Below are 14,750 nucleotides of genomic sequence, written 5' to 3'. Positions count from 1 at the left end.
CCAGATCACCCCACACCACAGACCAGGGTGCAGCAGGAGCAGAACAGCGCAAAGGACATGACATAGAAGGGGAATGACTGGAGGAGGGGGACTTTGCCTTTAAAATACAGCATAAGACTACGGTCCCCTAGGCTGGCCCTGTACCCACCCCATGATTCAGTTTCTCTGTGTGTACACACTGGGGTCGGGCACCCACTAGCTAGGGCTCCTCAGGCCCTGACGGCGGAGGAGGAGCCCCCTCCGACTCTGCCCACCCGGACTGATGCATCCGCTCTTAGTGTCCTGGAACTGGATTCAGCTGGTTCCTCATGTCGCCCTTCCTGCCCAGGTGTGGCCGCGCCTCCGGGACCGCCTCCTTGTTCCTTCCACAGGACTGCTGTCCCCGCTGATCACGAGGAGGAGCCCGCTCCCCACGGGGTTCACCACGTTCAGCTATATGACCCCGGAGGCGCTAGCGCCTCCTTCCACAAGACGGCTTCCACTGCCCACCGCCCCACCGTCGCCATAGACACGAGGACGACCCCCACCAGAGCAGCGTTCTGAGGGCGGAGCCTCCCGAGAGCCACACCCACTCAACCGCCCAGTCTTTCTAGCAGTTGACCGGTGGCTCGTGGGACCCGCAGTCCTTCCGCTGCCACACCTGCCACGCTGGTTCATTCAACCCCATTCCCTCCCTGTTTTGAACTTTCGGGCAATGCACGTAATTTGGCCAACGGTGTTCGGGAGACACAGCTGCTTGACTTTCTTACATTTTTAAAAATAACCATGCCTAAGCGGTCTGCATCCGGTCTGCATCCGGGAGGAGCAGCCGCGATTAGCACACCCGCCCCTGGAGGCGCTCAGCCCGCTGGGCTGGGATAGCTCCGCTAAGGAATAACAGCCGCCTTATCAGACCTCTCCTTCACTGTCTCCCTGGCGTCCCTCCGCTGTATCTGACTTCTAATGGCCACTTCCCCCACACTCAGCTCACCTCGTCCCTTTAAGATCATCCCATGTGGCTCAATCTCAGAAGACACTTTGAAAATTTCCCTTCTTTAAACGGACACGCACATTTTCTGATTCACAGGCTTCTCCATCTTTTTTCAGCTTAAGATACTTTCAATTACCCACTCCTTGAAATGTTTTAGAGTCCTTTGCCTTCCAGGATACTCATTTTTCTTATTCTTTCAACAAATATTTAGTGTCCCAGGCACTGTTCTAGGGTCTGAATCATCATTTCTTGCCTGAACTGTTAACATTCAGCAAACTCTTAACTGGACTCCCTGATTCAATTTATCCATCCATCCCTCCATCCATGCAATGCGGCTAAAGTTTTCTTCCTAAAATGCAAATGTTACTCCCCCACTGAACCCTCTTCAGAGTTTCCCATTAGATCAAACCCAAAACCTTAGTACATGAGGCCTTTCATCAAAAAGCAAGCAAAGAGGTGAAGAGGCTCCGGGGCTGGATCAGCCCTTCCTACCACGACCCCCAAGTGTTCCATCCTCAAGCTTACAAAAAGCTCCCATCTAAATCCCCTTCTAAGAATTTACAAAGTACAGTACCACCCTAAAGGAAGCCTACTTTTTCCCTTTTCATGAAAAAACTCATTGGACCAGAGAAGGTGTTCCTCAGAACATCAGTCCTATGGAGTAAGTGGGAAAATCCTGGCATTTGGACCCATCACCTTGGATGCAAAGTCCACTTTGTTGTAACGGTCACATGCTTGTACATGCAGAGGGCTGCAGAAAGAGGCATTAAGCTAAAATGACTGCAGTGTGCCAAAAACCTGAGGGTAAACCAAAACTGTTGGTACAAATTTAAATGTTCGACACATACACATTCAAAGTTAAGCTACAATGTTTTTCTTACAAGATGGGTTGTAGTACATATTTTGCTTTATTCCAATGAGACTTTATGTCTTTTGGGATTAAAACCTCTAAAACTCTAAATATATCAAAGTTTCATGGAGGCCTGGGGACCTGAGCCTTAGCTTAGGGCCAGTGAACTGTGAAGAGCACCAATGACAGGAGCCACTGCCTGGGGGTGCAGTCACAAGTGCTCACTCACAGCTCAGCTTCTGGCCCTTGCAGTCCTGACTCCACCACTGATGAGCTGTGTGACCTCGGGCAAGTTACTAAATCTCTGTCCACTTCCAACTCATCTATTAAATCGGGGTACTAAGAGAATCTGTACCTTAAAAGCTGTGAGGACCACTTGTTTTCACATGAGACGAAGTAGATAAACTCTCAGCTCCGTGCTGGGGCTGGAGAATTCAAGGTGGTCAAGCAGGTGAAGGATGTGCTATAAGGAGGGCACCTGGATGGAGCAGGGCCTAATGCAGAGCAGAGATAAAGACACAGAATGCAGCAGTAGACTAAGAAGGCACAAGTAGAGGAGCAAGACCAGAGAAAGTGGGGGCACCATGCCAGAGGCACATAAACTATCACGTTTCTAAGACTTGATTTGAAACGAAGAGTCCATAAAGTCAGGATTGTATCACTCTTGTGCATGCCCCTTTCTCAATGATAGGTTTGACATCCCGGGGGTTGTCCAAAAAGAAAGATGAGAAGCAGATACATCCATGAGCACTCATTCACTCCATTTATTTCAAGGTTTCTCTTTAAAGAGACCATTTTTATCAGGTTTTGGCCCCTCCTCTTAGGCTGAGACAGGTGAGAAAGCAGTCATGAAAGCGCCCAGGTGACCGTTATGGGCAGGTCTCCTGAAAGGGACACAGATCAGTTGGAAGAATAAGTATTTCCAGATGGATTATGGCTCCTCCTGGGCTGTCAAGGCCACCAGTGCTGCCTGTACCTCTTCTGCCTGGGCTGGGGGCAGCATACAGTCTTGAATGAGGGCCAGAGCGGCCGCCTCTGTCAGGCTGCCAAAGTCCTGGGACGTTTTGACAGGGAGATGCCCAGCCAGCTCACAGAGGGCAACATTGAATGCCTCACTTTCCTTTATCCCAAAGATAGACTTTCGGGCCCAGAGGATTACCCGGACCCCTGTGAGGGTTGAGGAAGGTGAAGTCTTTCCAGGTGGGGCTCCCCGGGTCACAAACAAGTTATGTGCAATCTCACGGTCAGTCAGATAGTCTGTGACTCGACATACCCTGCTAATCAAGGCTTCCAAGTCTGGCCCTGGCCCGCTGGCGTAGAAGAGGAAACCAGGAGCTGGAACAGCCTGCAGCAGGTGCAAGTGGCCCGCAGGGTCCAAGGGCTCACTTGGTGCCCTCTCCACAGGCAACCTGTGGGCCAGGTAATAGCCATGCAGGTGGAGGTGGTTCACAGAGGCCAAGCCGCCCAGGCTATTGAAGCCCACTCGAAAGCCAGGGTGTGAGCTCAGCAGCACAGCCTCCAGCCCAGCCCGCAGTGCACCCGGCAGCAAGCGCTGGGGGAGTCCCTGGGCCGGCTCGGGCACCAGCAGCACATGGCCCCACTCCAAGGGGCTGACATTGATCATCACGAGGATATCCTCCTGCTGGGAAACGCCTGAGAGATCCGGCTCCCGGCGCAAACGGAAGAGGACTTCTCCTGGCCGGATTTTGTTGAAGTTGAACTGTTCAGGGTCAAATGCCTGCTTCACGCTGCTGATGCTCTGGGGGCGCCTCCTCTGCACCCCTCGCTCCACATTCAGCTGAGCCACAAAACCCACGGCACCAGGGAGGGTTTGGGTCTGCAGCTCCCCCAGGCAATAGCGAAATAGCCCCAGCTCCATCCGCTGCCTCCAGGCAGAGCAGACTGCAGAATCAAAACGAGATCGAGGCAGCGGAAGTGTGTCCGGGAGACAGGGCGCGTTCCTCGGCCACTGAACCCCTTCCCACAGAAGTTCCTGTTGTCCATAGACAAAGTCAGGAACGCCTTGCTCTTCCCAGTCCTCCGTGTTTGGAGGTAGCAAATAGGAAGCTTCATTTGAACCACGTGAAACAGCCATAGGGCTGACCTGAAACAATCATAAGGGGAGAAAACACATGATGCTATTCCATTTCCAGAGATTTTACTTTTATTTTCAAATCACCTTTATTTGTTCTTCTCATTACAGAAGCAATACATTCTAAAAATTATATATGTTGGGTGAACTTTCTTCGTGGAGAAAAAAACAACAACACACAATTCATTTTAATGTCCAGGGAAAAGTTACAATTCACGTTTGGCCTCGATCTTTTTTTCTTTAAGTTTTTTTCTGATTTTTTTTTTTTTTTTTTTTTTTGAGGGGACGCGGCCCCACCCTTCTACTCAACCTCACCACCTCCTCTCTTGCAACAGTGTAAGTTCATTCATTCGCGCATTTGTGAAAGGGAACCTACCTTGCAGGGCCGCTGTAAGAACGGGAGTATGCACACGGTTTGGCATTCAGTGGGTCTTCAGTAAACAGCCTCCGTAAGCAACAAGTTTATGGTTATTTTGAGGGAGGCGACAGGGGGGTTGCAACACGTGAGGCAGGGGCCCGGTAGTACGCCTGACGGAAAAGCCGTCCTCCCGCACCGGGGCAGCCGACGGCCTCTGGCCGCTCAGCGAGTTTCCCGGTTACTTCGGTTCCAGAGACTTCCTGCTGCCCTTTACGGGAGCCCGACCAAGGCGGCCGCCGCCACCTACTTCAGGAGAGAAGGACTCACCGCGTAACCTGAGCCACGTTCCTACCGCTGCCAAACTGAGGTAGTGCTGTCTTCTACGCATGCTCCGCCTGAACGCAACGCACGCGCCGTGGCTCGCCCCGCCCACCTTCCGGAGGCGGGGTGGGCTCCGCCGCGGAGCGTCCGGCCCCGCCCCGGGCCCCGCCTCCAGCACGCCAGGGACCGCCCGGAGCCGGCAGCCGGCTGCGAAACCGGCTGGGAACTCCTTGGAGCTTTAAGGAGGGGGCGGGCCCGGGGGCGGTGGCTCCAGAAGCGGTTGCTGCGGGGACGGAGCGGTGACGCGGCCGGAGGGCGGAAGTGAGAAAGTTGCCGGCGTCCCGAGACGAGTTAGCGGAACTCTGCGCGCGGCGCGGCGATGGGGGGCTCGGGCAGTCGTCTGTCCAAGGAGCTGCTGGCCGAATACCAGGTGCGCGGGACACCGGGCCCGGGGGAGCTTGCGCGCGGGCCTGCGCTCGGGAGCGGTGTCCCGGAGCCGGCCGCAGGGCGGGCGCGGCCTCTGGGCGGCCCGCTGACTCCGAGTCCTGTTCTGCCTTCCAGGACTTGACGTTCCTCACCAAGCAGGAAATCCTCCTGTAAGTGCCCTCTCGAACCTTGCCACCGGGATCCTCTAGAGCCGGCCTCGGGGGGCTCTTTCTTACCGACGGGGAAACTGAGGCTACCCCGAGGGAGCGGCAGGGGCCCGCCTGAGGTCGGCGGCAGAGCCGGAACTGGAGCCCAGCGCCCCGAGCCTGGGCTGCGCCCTACTGCCGGCACGCCCTCCCCGCCCGCGCTCGGGACCCAGCTGTACAGCCTCCGGCCAAAGTTGGGCGCTCTTTGGCCCTGTGCTCCGCTGCCTTCTGCAGAACCGAACCTCCAGCCCCAGTCCGGCGGAGGCTGCTGTGGCTCTCCAAAGAAGCCTTGGGACGTGTGGCCCCTTCTCGCAACTTTACCTAAATAATACAGTAACCGTTAACGCTTATTGAACACCTACCCTGCGCCAGGAACGGTGCTAAATTACCCTACATTACCCCATTTAATCCTCCCGAGGGAGGTACGGGGACAATGAAACAGGTCCAGAGAAATGTGGTACCTTGCCTAAGACTACACTCCAAGAACGGAAGTGAACTGGGGCCAGACTCCCCTTTCTGGTCGTTTGGCAGTTTTACGGGGCCAGGGCTTCCTTGGCTAGAGATCCCAGTGGCGAGTAGGTAGTGCTGCGGCCCAGAGAATTCAGCGTAGCTGCTAACAAGAGGGAGGCCTTGAAGAACAGGAGATCCCTGGAGTTTGGCTTATTGTTCCCTGTTCTTCTGAGCCAACTTCTGGCTCCTTCCCCAAGCCTTCCATCCCTCAGGGAGCTCTAGAACCAGTGCCCAGCACAGGGCCTGGCCCACAGTAGGCCCTCCGTAAATAACCAATTGCTAGAACAGACTGCCAGCCCGTACTATCTTGTGACATACCTCCCTTGAGCTTATCAAGCCTAATGACTCAGAAATTCCCTGGACGAGGCTCAGCTCACCTGGTGGGTAATGGGCAGCCAGGCGGGGAGTGGGGATGTAATATACCCAGGAAGGTGGGCCAGCAGGTTCCCCTCCTTCCACCAGAGCCCACAGGCGGTTCTGTGAGCTGCTTCCCCAGGAGCACCGGAGCGTGGAGGAGTCACTGCATGCCCGAGTGTCCTTGGAGCAGATCCTCAGCCTTCCAGAGCTCAAGGTGCCAGCCCCCTGCCCTCCCTCTGCTGTTCTTTCAAGATCATTCAGTCACTCACCCCATTCTGGCCTTTTCTGTTTAGCCTGAACTTCCTCGGGGCGAGAGCTTTACCTAAATCACCCGGTGGAACTACTAGAACCATGTTTTCCAGATTGGGATTTGAGGAACACATTCTTAGTTTCAAAAGAAGTTTTGTCCTTTAAGAAGAGTTCAGTTACCTTGAAGTTTGAGAAGCACTGTTTCGGAGGCTGATTGCCTCTCCACGGGGCTGCTGGGAAAATTTCTATGCAAAAGGCCTGGCCTAGTGCATGTAACACAATGAACGTTTAATTAGATGTTCGTTCTGCTTAGGATGGCTTCCTCTTCCATCTCTGCCCCTAGGCCTGCCTGTGGGTTAACCTCTGACTCCCAGTGGCCGTCCCTGCCCCTGCCCCCGCCCCAGCTGGGTCACTGGTCCTCCTGCCTTCCGAAAATGCTGGTCATTCTCCCCCTCCAGCCTGCACTCATAGTGCAGACTCTGAACTGCTTCCTTCAGTTCCCTGTGTGGTTTGAGCGGGACCTGGGCTGCGTCCTGCAGCCTTCACAGATGCTGTCTTCCTAGGCCAACCCCTTTAAGGAGCGAATCGGCAGGGTCTTCTCGACGTCCCCCACCAGAGACAGCCTGAGCTTTGAGGACTTCCTGGACCTCCTCAGCGTGTTCAGTGACACGGCCACACCAGACATCAAGTCCCACTACGCCTTCCGCATCTTCGGTGAGGACGGGGAGGAGCCTGGGGGCACACAGGGACTTCCCAGTGGTGCTGGCTGGGAGCTGGGGTCGCTGGAACTCATCCTGACCATGTCCTGTTGGGCTCCCTGTGGCTGCTCTCTAGATTTTGATGACGACGGAACCTTGAACAGAGAAGACCTGAGCCGGCTGGTGAACTGCCTCACGGGAGAGGGCGAGGACACGCGGCTCAGCGCTTCAGAGATGAAGCAGCTCATTGACAATGTGAGTGGCTGGGCCTGGGGGGTGGGCCCGGGAGCCCAGGGACGGCCGTGGCCTGACGCTCTCCCTTTCCCAGATCCTGGAAGAGTCCGACATTGATCGGGACGGGACCATCAATCTCTCTGAGTTCCAGCACGTCATTTCCCGGTCACCGGACTTTGCCAGGTATGACTGTGACCCCATCTGTGGCATCTGGGTCTGGGATGTGACTGTGGGGGGGGGGGGGTGCCCGGTGAAAGCCCTGCCTCCTCTGGGTGTCCCAAAGGGGACTGACGGACGTTGAGACACAGCCAATCCTAAAGGCTCTTGGGGGGCAGTGGGTGAATTTGGGCTTAGCCCTCACCCTCCTCTTCCAGCAGAAAACCCAACTCACTCTTCTCTTGTTCAGCTCCTTCAAAATCGTCCTGTGACAGGAGACCCCGCCTGCTGCCCGGTGCCCTGTAGAATGGCCTCTCCACTGCCGAGCGTGGCCAAGGTGGCGTCGGTGTCACCAGGGCCGGCCAGGCTGGCCCGGTCGAGCTGGCACCGTGAAGTCTTGTCCCGGGCAGGGGAGGACCCTCCACGTCAGGGCCTCACCCCTTCTCCTTGCTGTCATCATCGCTGTTTGTTTCTACTAATCAATAATAAAGGCTTAGAAATTTTGACCGTGTGTGTGATACCGGAAACACCAGTGTAAGAAAAGACTAGACTCCTAGGAGACTTTGGTCATACTGGGCCCGACCAACGTCTGCAGAAGGGACCGGCAGTAAGTCCTCGTGGGCGCGGTACATGTGAAGGGGTAACATGGGGGAAAGAACCCTGCTGTTCCCTGACTGGTGGTGGTGATCACATGAGTTTCTACATGTGTTAGCATTTACAGAACTGTTTACCAAAAGAAAAAATAATTCGCTGTGCAAGCATTTTAAAAACAAAAATTTTAAAGACACACACAAAAAACCCTGGCCCACAGCCTGACCCCAGAACAGAGTAAGGGGCTGAGATGTCATCAGCTGGGCGAGGCTGGCTCTGGCCCACGAGCCCCTGGAAACAGGAGGTTCAGAACCCCCCAGAACTCAGAAAACTAGACCAGCCTCGAGAAGCAACAGTCCTTTCAGAGGAAGGACCGTGATTCAATTTCAGTTCTTTAGATTTTATTTAAAAACAGGCGTAAAGTGCATCTTATAAAAATATATAAAAGCCACAAAACTGGAGCCCTTGTGCCGGGCAGTGTCAATATCCCTTAAAGTGGAGGCAGGTGACGTACGAGGGTGCAGGGGACTGGGCCGCGAGACGAGCCTGCTGTGGGCGGCGGGACAGGGGACACACAGGTTTTCAGGGTGGATGGAGGCAGGGAGGCAAGTCCCTTCCTAGAATTCCAAGGGCAAGGTGAACATCGTCACAAACTCCTGAGCTCATGCTACCTGCTGCTGTGTGGCCGCAGCCTGATACAGGCCGGACAGGTCCGGAGCTGGCTCGAGCCCAGGGCCCCACCAGGGCTGCAGGGCCAGACTAGCCCTCTGTCCCTGAGGCGGCAGGATGATGGCTGTAACAACTTGGCCAGCTGGCCAGGCAGGACCACAGAGCCTGAGGGGGCCCCTGGCTCTGTGGGACGGGCCACCTGTGGCAGCAGAGTAAGGCAGAGGTTGGAAGAGGCCAGCTGGTGAGGGATTCCCAACTCTTGTCTCAAACCAGCACGCCGGGTGAGCCCCCCCGGACCCCGCGAGGCCGCGAGGCTGGGGCAGAGCTGGAGCGGCTGTGCGCGCGGCATTCTGTGTGGTCTCATCCTCGTTTCACATTTTCAATGGTTTTTTAAACAAAAGGCTCAGTTAACACCAGGAGCACTGTTCTTCCCAGCCAGGCAGGTATCCATCTTCAGCCAGGACCTTCGGGCCCACGGCTGTCCAGGTCGGAGGGGCCTCGGTGCTCGAACAGCAGGCCAGCGGGCCCCACTGTCCCCAAGGGCTGGGGCCCAGGGCTGTGCGCCATGAGGAGCGGAGTCCAGCCAACGCCCTCTGAGCATTCACGGCCCCTGAAGCCAGGGTGAGCTCCTCTCCAGGTCAGCTGTCACACCACCGAGTCCCGGATATCAGAGCCCAGGCGGACCCGGGGCCGGGGGCACACCGGGGACACCTCTACGAAGCTGTCTTGGACGCTGAGCGGCCTCTTCTCTGACTCAGTGAAGACCCGGGGCCCCGGGGAGTTATCCGACAGGGCCTGGTAGCCTCGGTGGTCAAGCGGGGTGCTCGGGGGCCCTAAGCCATTGATCGGCCGGGTCTCGGGGGGCAGCACCACAGGGCGGGTCTTGGGGTGCACGCTGGCACACTCCCCCTGCTTCAGGAAGAGTTTCATGCCGTCCCGGTGCCGGTAGAGGAAGAATAAAATCAGGAGCACTATGGTGAACACGAACAGTGTGCTCATCACCAGGAACTCAGTCCAGTAGGACTTGGCCGCACCCCAGCTGGCCGTGCCGTGGGCTGGCGCACTCACCCGCGACGTGAGAGCCACTTTCCCACTCCGGACCGGCACTGTGTCCTCCACCTTTGGGCAATAGCTGGCCACCAGCTGCCGGAAGTCTCCCTCCAGAGACCAGCACTGGAACATCCCTGGCTCCTGCTGGCTGCCCACAAGTAGCAGGTCCCCGGTGGGCAGCACCCGGCAGGAGGCAGAGCCATTGACAGGGATCCCGTTGTGCAGCCAGAGCCGGGTCGCCAGGTTGGAGAGCAGCGGGCAGGCCAAGGTGTTCACCGTATTGGGCTGGAACCAGACTTGCTCACATGGCTTCTTGCCTGTGGGCAGGAGCAACACAGGGTAAAAGGGGCCTGGCACCCACAGCGGCCCCAGCTCGCCCTCCTCCCTCTGGGCTGTGCCCATCAGGCCGCAATGGCAGCTCTGACGACTGTGGGGATTGTGACTCTCACATCCCAGCACCTTGCCTGTAGGCTGAAGGGACAAGGACAGGAGGACAGACATTTACCCCCACCATTGCCTGAGTTCAGGAACCTTCTACGCAACTTAGTCCCTGCCTCTCTCCATCCTTTGATGGGCACTTACCCGATGGTCCAGCAAACCGGGGCTTGACCAAGGAAGCGTTGCAGAGGTACCTGGCATTAGCCCCCTCAATGTCCTGGATCCATGGCCTGAGGACCAAAGGGAGGCTCTGATAGGCTGGGAACGCCCCGTGAGCCCGCACCCCCACCTGAGGTGCAGCCCTGAGGGCCCAGGCCCAGGGACCACCAGGCCCAGAGCAGTGTTTTGTAAAAGGCAGGCCAGCATCTCCTCTGTCTTTGCAGTGTTTATTTCAAATAAAAGTCACTATAATACTCCCCTGAATTACAAAAGCAGCACGAGCCTTTAGAAAAAGTCTGAAAGGACACCTGGCTGTGTATGTACGTAGCTGTCTCATTTAAATCAGTGCACGTGTACTGACTTAATAAACAGTAATAAGAAAACTAATTCTTGATGCACTCAGAAAAACTCAACCAAGCACAAAGGCTAAAAATACTGCAGGCCCTGACCAGGGAGCTCAGTTGGTTAGCACGTTATCGCGATACGCCAAGGTCGCGGGTTCAATCCCTGGTCAGGAAACACACACAAGAATCAACCAGTGAATGCATCAACAAGTGGAACAACAAACTGATGTTTCTCTCTCTCTCAAAATCAATGAATTAATAAAAATAATAAAAGAATACTGTAAAAACCACCCACAATCCAGCAGCCAGCAACCATGACAGGGAGCATTTTTGGTGTGTCCCTCCCAGGGTACAAGTGTGTATTCACATCTGCTTTTGTGAAGTATAACACTGGTACCCGCTGTCCCCCTGCGTGAAGCAAGGACACCCCACAAGTGGGGCTGGTTCCATTTCTACATAAAATGTTCGTTTTGTTTTTTTTTTTGGTACACATATGTTGAAAAATCTGGGAGGATATACATCCAATTCTCACTGTGACTCTTTGGAGGTGGTAGGATTAGGGGTAGTTCTATTTTGACTGGGCTGATCTCTGTTTTCTATATGGACATTTTATAACCCAGACAAGTTCTGCTGAAAACAACTTTCAGCGGGTTCTCTAACGGACTGGAGTGCAGCCCTTACTTTCTGTTCTCTAGATACACTCACATGCCAATCCCGATTTTCCCTCCAAGCTTTTCACAGCTGTGACATTTCATAATTTCCCAAATCACATCCCCACCGTACAGGTGAGTAAGGCAAACAATTTACTGTCTGAACCATAACACTTTTTTGAGAGTCAGAAGCAGACCAAGTTAATAATCACATTACGCCAAGACCATGGCGACAGGCGAAGCTGCGCAGTGGCCCTGCAGAGGGCCTGGGGCAGGCGCTCTGAGGCCAAGGGCACGGGGGTGGACAGGCGGGGTGGGGCCTTCAGAAGCTCTCACCTGGAGGCCGTCTTAGCGTGGTAGAGGCTGACGTGCTGGCAGCTGGAGCCGCTCCAGGCACAGTAGGGGTCCCGGGCCAGGAGGCAGTCCCCACAGCTCTGGTACAGGCTGCAGTTGGCCACGGGCACCTGGACCACGCCCAGGTGAGAGGCAGCGTACAGGAGTCCCTGCACAGGCACAGCCACGTGAGAGGAAGCCAGGGCTACCACCCACCGCTGCACCCGGCTCAAGCGCCCAATCAGAGCCACTCCCAAAGGGCCTCCTCTCCTGCCCCCAGACACCCTAATTTCTGATATCTGTCCATACGAGGGGCACCGCAGGTGCGCTGAGCAGCCGCTTCCGCTGGCTTACCCTGCCGGGATCCAGGAGCAGGTTCTGCACGGGCTGTCCGGGTGAGAAGATCTGCAGCTCCTCAATGATGTGCATCCTGGGGCCCACGCCCACCGCCTTGTGCAGCCGGCCGTCCCCTGCAGCGAGGACGGTACTCAGGCCCGGGGCGCAGCCTGCTGCCCACGCCCCACAGCCGCACCCCGTGGTGGCCTCTGGGCCTGCCCTGCTGCAGGCACTCACCGGTGCCCAGGAAGAGAACGTCATAGGTGCCATGGAGGCCAGGGACACGGTGGACAGCCACGCGCTGGTAGCGGGCCTGCGGCTGCAGCAGCAGCAGGCGGCTGCGGACCTGCCCGTCCATCAGGAAGTGGTCCTTGAGGAAGTTCAGCACGCGGTCGGGGAGCTGCAGGGATGAGTTGATCTTTCTCTCCCGGGTACTGTTGGTGATGCACTGAAGGAGAAGGTGGTGGCGTGAGGCCAACGACACGCAAGGCGGGACGGGGGCTGGTGGGGCCCACGGATCCTGCCGCAACTGCTTCTCCAAAAGGTGGCAGGGATGTCTGCCCCACCCTCGGAAGCCGCAGGTCTGCAGGGCCAAGGTGGCAATCCGGAGGCCACAGGGCAAAGCCCAGGGTGCAGACACCCCAGAGCCCCTGCTGGCAGGTTTCCCTGCGGTGCTCCTCCCTGCCCCGTCCCCAGGCCTGGAGCAGCCGGACCACACTTCCTGTTCCATTAGCATCCTCACGAAGGTGCCTGCAGTTAGTTCCCACGCTGCCTGGGCCTTCCGATTCTTACTGAGAGATCCCTGAGACTTAATACCCAGACGTGACCCTCAACCGATGAGGCACAGGGTCAGTGGTAAACACCCCGGCAGAGCAATGGGGAGGCGTGTCCGTGCGCCCATGCCCTGCCCCACGAGTGCTCTGTGGGGAGCCTATCGGACTAGAAGGAAAGGAAGAAGAACCATCTCTCCACAGCCTGGCTACTCCACACTCAGTAATTAAATAAGGAGTCGCTGCCACCGGGAGGCACACGTGAACAGAGTCACACAGGTGGGCAGTAAGTGACCGGGACACATTGTCCACCCTGAGGCAGATTCGAAGGCATTCTGACAGTCACAGTCACATCTAACCCAGCAGACTATCAGGCCTGGACTTTTGTCCCCACGTTAAAGATGGGAAAACAGACTTGGAGAAGCCAAGTGATCCCAGCCCGGGAGACATCCCGTCCGCCCGGCACCGCGCCCCAGTACCGGGAGCAGTGCTCACCGCGCCAGGCCGGGGCGTGGGCACCGCGTAGGTCACGGTGTACCACTGCTGCGTCTCCCGGTTCACCTCCTTGTAGAGGCCATTAAAGACCCTCTGCACGTCCTTCATGGAGAAGACGCAGACGGCAGAGCCCTCCGTGGTCCCTCTGTGCCTGCATGAGAAACGGCCCGTGAGCCCAGGAGCCCGGCCACCCCTCCCCTCTCGTCCCCAGCTCGGTCCGGGGGCCCTACCACTGGGATGTGAAGACCCCGTAGAACAGGGTGTCCTGCCAGGCCTGGGAGCTGGAGCTCAGCGTGAAGACGTCCTGCAGCACGTTGAAGGGGAAGCCGTCTTCAGGCCGCGAGCACAGCAGCTGGGCCTTCAGGAAGGATGTCCAGCGCTGCTGCAGGATCCGCCCACCGCCCTCGTCACCCTGGGGGAGGGAGAGGGAGGCCGGGCTCAGGCGCTTGGTGGCTGGGGGGGCGGGGGTTGGCCACGGGGCGCTCCTTGCTGCCCCCTCCCCAGCAGTAGCTGAGATAGACACCAGGGAGGGTGGGCAAACCAAAGCCAGGCCTGAGATCCGTATAAAATCAAGAAGACTTGGCCCTGGCAGGTAGCTCAGTTGGTTAGAGCATTACCCCAATGCGCCCAAGTTCAAGGTTTGAAGCCTGGGCTGGGCACATTAAAGAATCAACCAATGAGTGCGTAAGTGGCACAACACATGGATGTCTGTCTTTCTCTCTAAAAATCAATAAAAAATAAAATAAAATCAAATCAGAGGAGACTTGGAGGCAATGTGCAGGCACCATCCCCAGGCTAACACGTGAATGGCAGTGCTTTCTTCACTGTGGAATTGCACAAAAAACGGACAAATGGGGAGTCTACCTACAAATGTGGAAAGAGGTCATGACCTTCTGCTCAAGAACTGCATGTATAGTATAACTCGTTTCTGAGTAGTTTTCTTACAACATAAATACACGTATTTACACATATGCCAAAAAAAAAAAAAAAGGGATTAGCAAGGAAGTTCCTAAAACGTTAACAGTGATTGGTTCTTATGGTAGGGAGGTAGGAACGCAACCTAATAGTTAATATTTAGTTTGTTGCCCACTACATGCCTAAAAGGTTTATTACATGGATTAATTTAATCCACACAGTTCTGAGGCAGGTTTGGTTATTATTCCCACTGGACAGACCAGGGAGCGGGTGAGGGACCTGCCTGAGCTCACAGGACTAGCAGGGATTCAGTGCAGGCAGCCTGGCTCCAGACTTTAGACTCTTTTTCTTTTTTAAATTGATTTTAGAGAAAGAGGGAAAGAGAGAGAAACACTGATTTGTTGTTCCACTGACTAATGCATTCTTTCGCTGATCCTTGCACGTGCCCTGACCGGGGATGGAACCCACAACCTTGGTGAGTCGGGACGACGCTTTATTTAACCAACTTCAGCCTAGGGCCGAGTCTAGACTCTTAATCACGATGCTACGCTACCTTTGTCTTGTGGTATCTGT

The 14,750-nt window shown here is 55.9% G+C and overlaps 3 protein-coding genes across 4 annotated transcripts in view; 1 reads left to right on the top strand and 2 right to left on the bottom strand.

Annotated features, from left to right (window-relative positions):
- Window positions 1-2,067: 2,067 nt before the first annotated feature.
- On the bottom strand, window positions 2,068-4,643 carry GDPGP1 (GDP-D-glucose phosphorylase 1). 2 transcript variants are annotated; one of them, XM_054577568.1, is made up of 2 exons: window positions 4,598-4,643; window positions 2,068-3,924 (listed from the first exon to the last, which is right to left on the bottom strand). In XM_054577568.1, the coding sequence occupies exon 2, from the start codon at window positions 3,913-3,915 to the stop codon at window positions 2,752-2,754; it is 1,164 nt and encodes a 387-aa protein (XP_054433543.1). In that variant the 5' UTR covers window positions 3,916-3,924; window positions 4,598-4,643; the 3' UTR covers window positions 2,068-2,751. The 2 variants fall into 2 exon arrangements, with proteins under 2 accessions (XP_054433543.1, XP_054433544.1); XM_054577569.1 differs by lacking the exon at window positions 4,598-4,643 and adding an exon at window positions 4,289-4,314.
- A 256-nt stretch (window positions 4,644-4,899) lies between these two features.
- On the top strand, window positions 4,900-7,916 carry CIB1 (calcium and integrin binding 1). The gene is made up of 7 exons (XM_054577567.1): window positions 4,900-5,021; window positions 5,153-5,187; window positions 6,196-6,304; window positions 6,903-7,053; window positions 7,174-7,292; window positions 7,366-7,454; window positions 7,678-7,916. Exons 1-7 carry the CDS (start codon window positions 4,971-4,973, stop codon window positions 7,697-7,699), a joined length of 576 nt encoding a protein of 191 aa, XP_054433542.1. The 5' UTR covers window positions 4,900-4,970; the 3' UTR covers window positions 7,700-7,916.
- Window positions 7,917-8,378: 462 nt separating this feature from the next.
- SEMA4B (semaphorin 4B) overlaps window positions 8,379-14,750 on the bottom strand; it is a 31,627-nt gene continuing 25,255 nt past the window's right edge. Inside the window, exons 10-16 of the mRNA XM_054577597.1 lie at window positions 13,493-13,674; window positions 13,263-13,413; window positions 12,235-12,445; window positions 12,016-12,131; window positions 11,665-11,831; window positions 10,320-10,405; window positions 8,379-10,054 (exon numbers count right to left, since the gene is read on the bottom strand). Coding sequence (XP_054433572.1) covers window positions 9,333-10,054; window positions 10,320-10,405; window positions 11,665-11,831; window positions 12,016-12,131; window positions 12,235-12,445; window positions 13,263-13,413; window positions 13,493-13,674 — 1,635 coding nt within the window. The 3' untranslated portion in view covers window positions 8,379-9,332. The remainder of the gene's footprint in view (window positions 10,055-10,319; window positions 10,406-11,664; window positions 11,832-12,015; window positions 12,132-12,234; window positions 12,446-13,262; window positions 13,414-13,492; window positions 13,675-14,750) is intronic.

Source organism: Pteronotus mesoamericanus, unplaced genomic scaffold (assembly GCF_021234165.1).
Source record: "Pteronotus mesoamericanus isolate MK-2021 breed Mesoamerican mustached bat unplaced genomic scaffold, CSHL_Meso_final contig_438, whole genome shotgun sequence".
Lineage (NCBI taxonomy): Eukaryota > Metazoa > Chordata > Mammalia > Chiroptera > Mormoopidae > Pteronotus > Pteronotus mesoamericanus.
The sequence above is the reverse complement of the archived record's forward strand: the minus strand, read 5'-3'. Positions and strand labels throughout refer to the sequence as shown.

Bases quoted from the DNA above. Each gene is read 5' to 3' on its own strand.
- CIB1 (XM_054577567.1), top strand. From the start codon at position 4,971: ATGGGGGGCTCGGGCAGTCGTCTGTCCAAGGAGCTGCTGGCCGAATAC. The intron at 7,293-7,365 runs GTGAGTGGCTGG...TCCCTTTCCCAG, and splicing joins TGAAGCAGCTCATTGACAAT to ATCCTGGAAGAGTCCGACAT. The intron at 7,455-7,677 runs GTATGACTGTGA...TCTCTTGTTCAG, and splicing joins CGGTCACCGGACTTTGCCAG to CTCCTTCAAAATCGTCCTGT.
- GDPGP1 (XM_054577568.1), bottom strand. From the start codon at position 3,915: ATGGCTGTTTCACGTGGTTCAAATGAAGCTTCCTATTTGCTACCTCCA.